Here is a 1,726-nt window from a genome sequence, read left to right as displayed (position 1 = left end):
ATAGTTCAATCCGTCTATTTTTTTCTCTCCATGTGTTTAACCATCGGGGAGGGGGGGGGGGGGGGGGGGTTCCATTTAACAATCGCGGACTTAAATCGGGGGCCGTGTCAACGGAGCGGTCTTAGGACTAGGACGTGTCTTAGGATGGTCTTAGGACACGTCTTAGTCCTAAGTCAGGTTAACGAAAGTCTCCTAAGTTAAGATATGTCCTAAATTTGGTCCTAAAGTTAGGATATATGAATAGGTGTCTTAGGATGGTCTTAGGATAGTCCTAAGAGTTATGATGTCCTAAGTTGAAATAAATAATATGGCCGCTGTGTATGTTCATGTAAGACGGCGAGCGAATAATATTCGCCGAAACAGAGTGTTTAGGGACAGAGACAATCCATTAGACTATTTGGACGATGCTGATATTGTACGTAAATATAGACTTTCAAGACCAATGATTCTAGAACTTTGTGGAATGTTCCAAAATGAGCTCGCAAGGCCGACTAAAAGGTCCCATGCATTTTCTGTCTCATTACAAATAATGGTAGCCCTAAGATTTTATGCGACTGGGAGCTTTCAACTGGTTAATGCTGATGTCCATCGTATTTCTAGAGCTAGTGTTTCTACTATTACACGTGACGTCACACAATGTTTGAAAAATGTATGCAATCAATACATTTCGATGCCCACAGATCAAGCATCTCTTCAAGCTTTAAAGCAAGGTTTTTATGACATTTCAAATTTTCCAAATGTTATTGGTGCTGTTGATGGTACTCATGTGCGTATCAAAAGCCCAGCTGTTGATGAACACTTGTACGTAAACAGAAAAAATTACCACTCGCTTAATGTAATGGGAGTTTGTGACTCAAACTTGAAGTTTTTAAACATTGTGGCAAAGTGGCCTGGTAGTACACATGACTCATTTGCATTGCGCAATTCAAGACTTTGTGAAATGTTTGAAGACGGAGACATAAGCGATGGATGGCTTCTTGGGGACAGTGGATATCCACTTCGACCTTGGCTCCTAACACCAGTCATAAACCCAACAACAAGACAAGACCAACGTTACAACAGTTGCCATATGAGAACAAGATGTGCTGTTGAGAGGAGCTTTGGAGTGTTGAAATCTCGTTTCCGATGTATCGATACCACTGCAGGAACATTGTTGTACAGCCCAGTTAGATGTTGTGACATTATAGTAGCTGTTGTTGTTCTACACAACATGTGTATTGACAATAGAATTCCATTGCCTCCAGGAAACGATAATCCAAGAGATCATGGAAACATTGGTGGACAGCAATATGTTGGTATCCAAAATGATGGTGCAGTTATTCGTACTAGATTGATTAATAACAGATTCAACAATTAATAAAAAAAATATTCTTATCCTTCTTTTTTAATCACTAATGGGTTGTTCATTGCATGTATTCTTGTATTCTGATACCTGGATGACTATCTCACAGACATATAACCAATAAAATTTCATTTGGTGGTACAAAGGAATTTAACAATTTTTAGGTTTAAAAGAAAGGAAAAGGATTCTTAAAGGACACTCAAACTCACAAGTCGAATGTAAAACTGACAAAGACATGGCAAAAAAGAAAAAGAAAATGTCCAAGACAAATAAGAGTATACAAAACAAACCAGTATAGCGATTATCATTGTAAACTTATAGTTTTCAACGGAAATTATCATTGTATACTTATAGCTTATAGTTGTCAAAGGAAATAAGGTAAAT

The 1,726-nt window shown here is 37.9% G+C and overlaps 1 protein-coding gene across 1 annotated transcript; it reads left to right on the top strand.

The window, feature by feature from the left end:
* The first annotated feature begins 519 nt into the window (after positions 1 to 519).
* On the top strand, positions 520 to 1,519 carry LOC127739168 (putative nuclease HARBI1). Its single transcript, XM_052250767.1, has one exon. The coding sequence runs from the start codon at positions 530 to 532 to the stop codon at positions 1,355 to 1,357; it is 828 nt and encodes a 275-aa protein (XP_052106727.1). The 5' UTR covers positions 520 to 529; the 3' UTR covers positions 1,358 to 1,519.
* Positions 1,520 to 1,726: the final 207 nt, after the last annotated feature.

Source organism: Mytilus californianus, unplaced genomic scaffold (assembly GCF_021869535.1).
Source record: "Mytilus californianus isolate M0D057914Y unplaced genomic scaffold, xbMytCali1.0.p SCAF_4, whole genome shotgun sequence".
NCBI classification, from domain to species: Eukaryota; Metazoa; Mollusca; class Bivalvia; order Mytilida; family Mytilidae; genus Mytilus; species Mytilus californianus.
The sequence above is the reverse complement of the archived record's forward strand: the minus strand, read 5'-3'. Positions and strand labels throughout refer to the sequence as shown.

Coding starts and splice junctions, on each gene's coding strand:
- LOC127739168 (XM_052250767.1), top strand. CDS start 530: ATGGTAGCCCTAAGATTTTATGCGACTGGGAGCTTTCAACTGGTTAAT.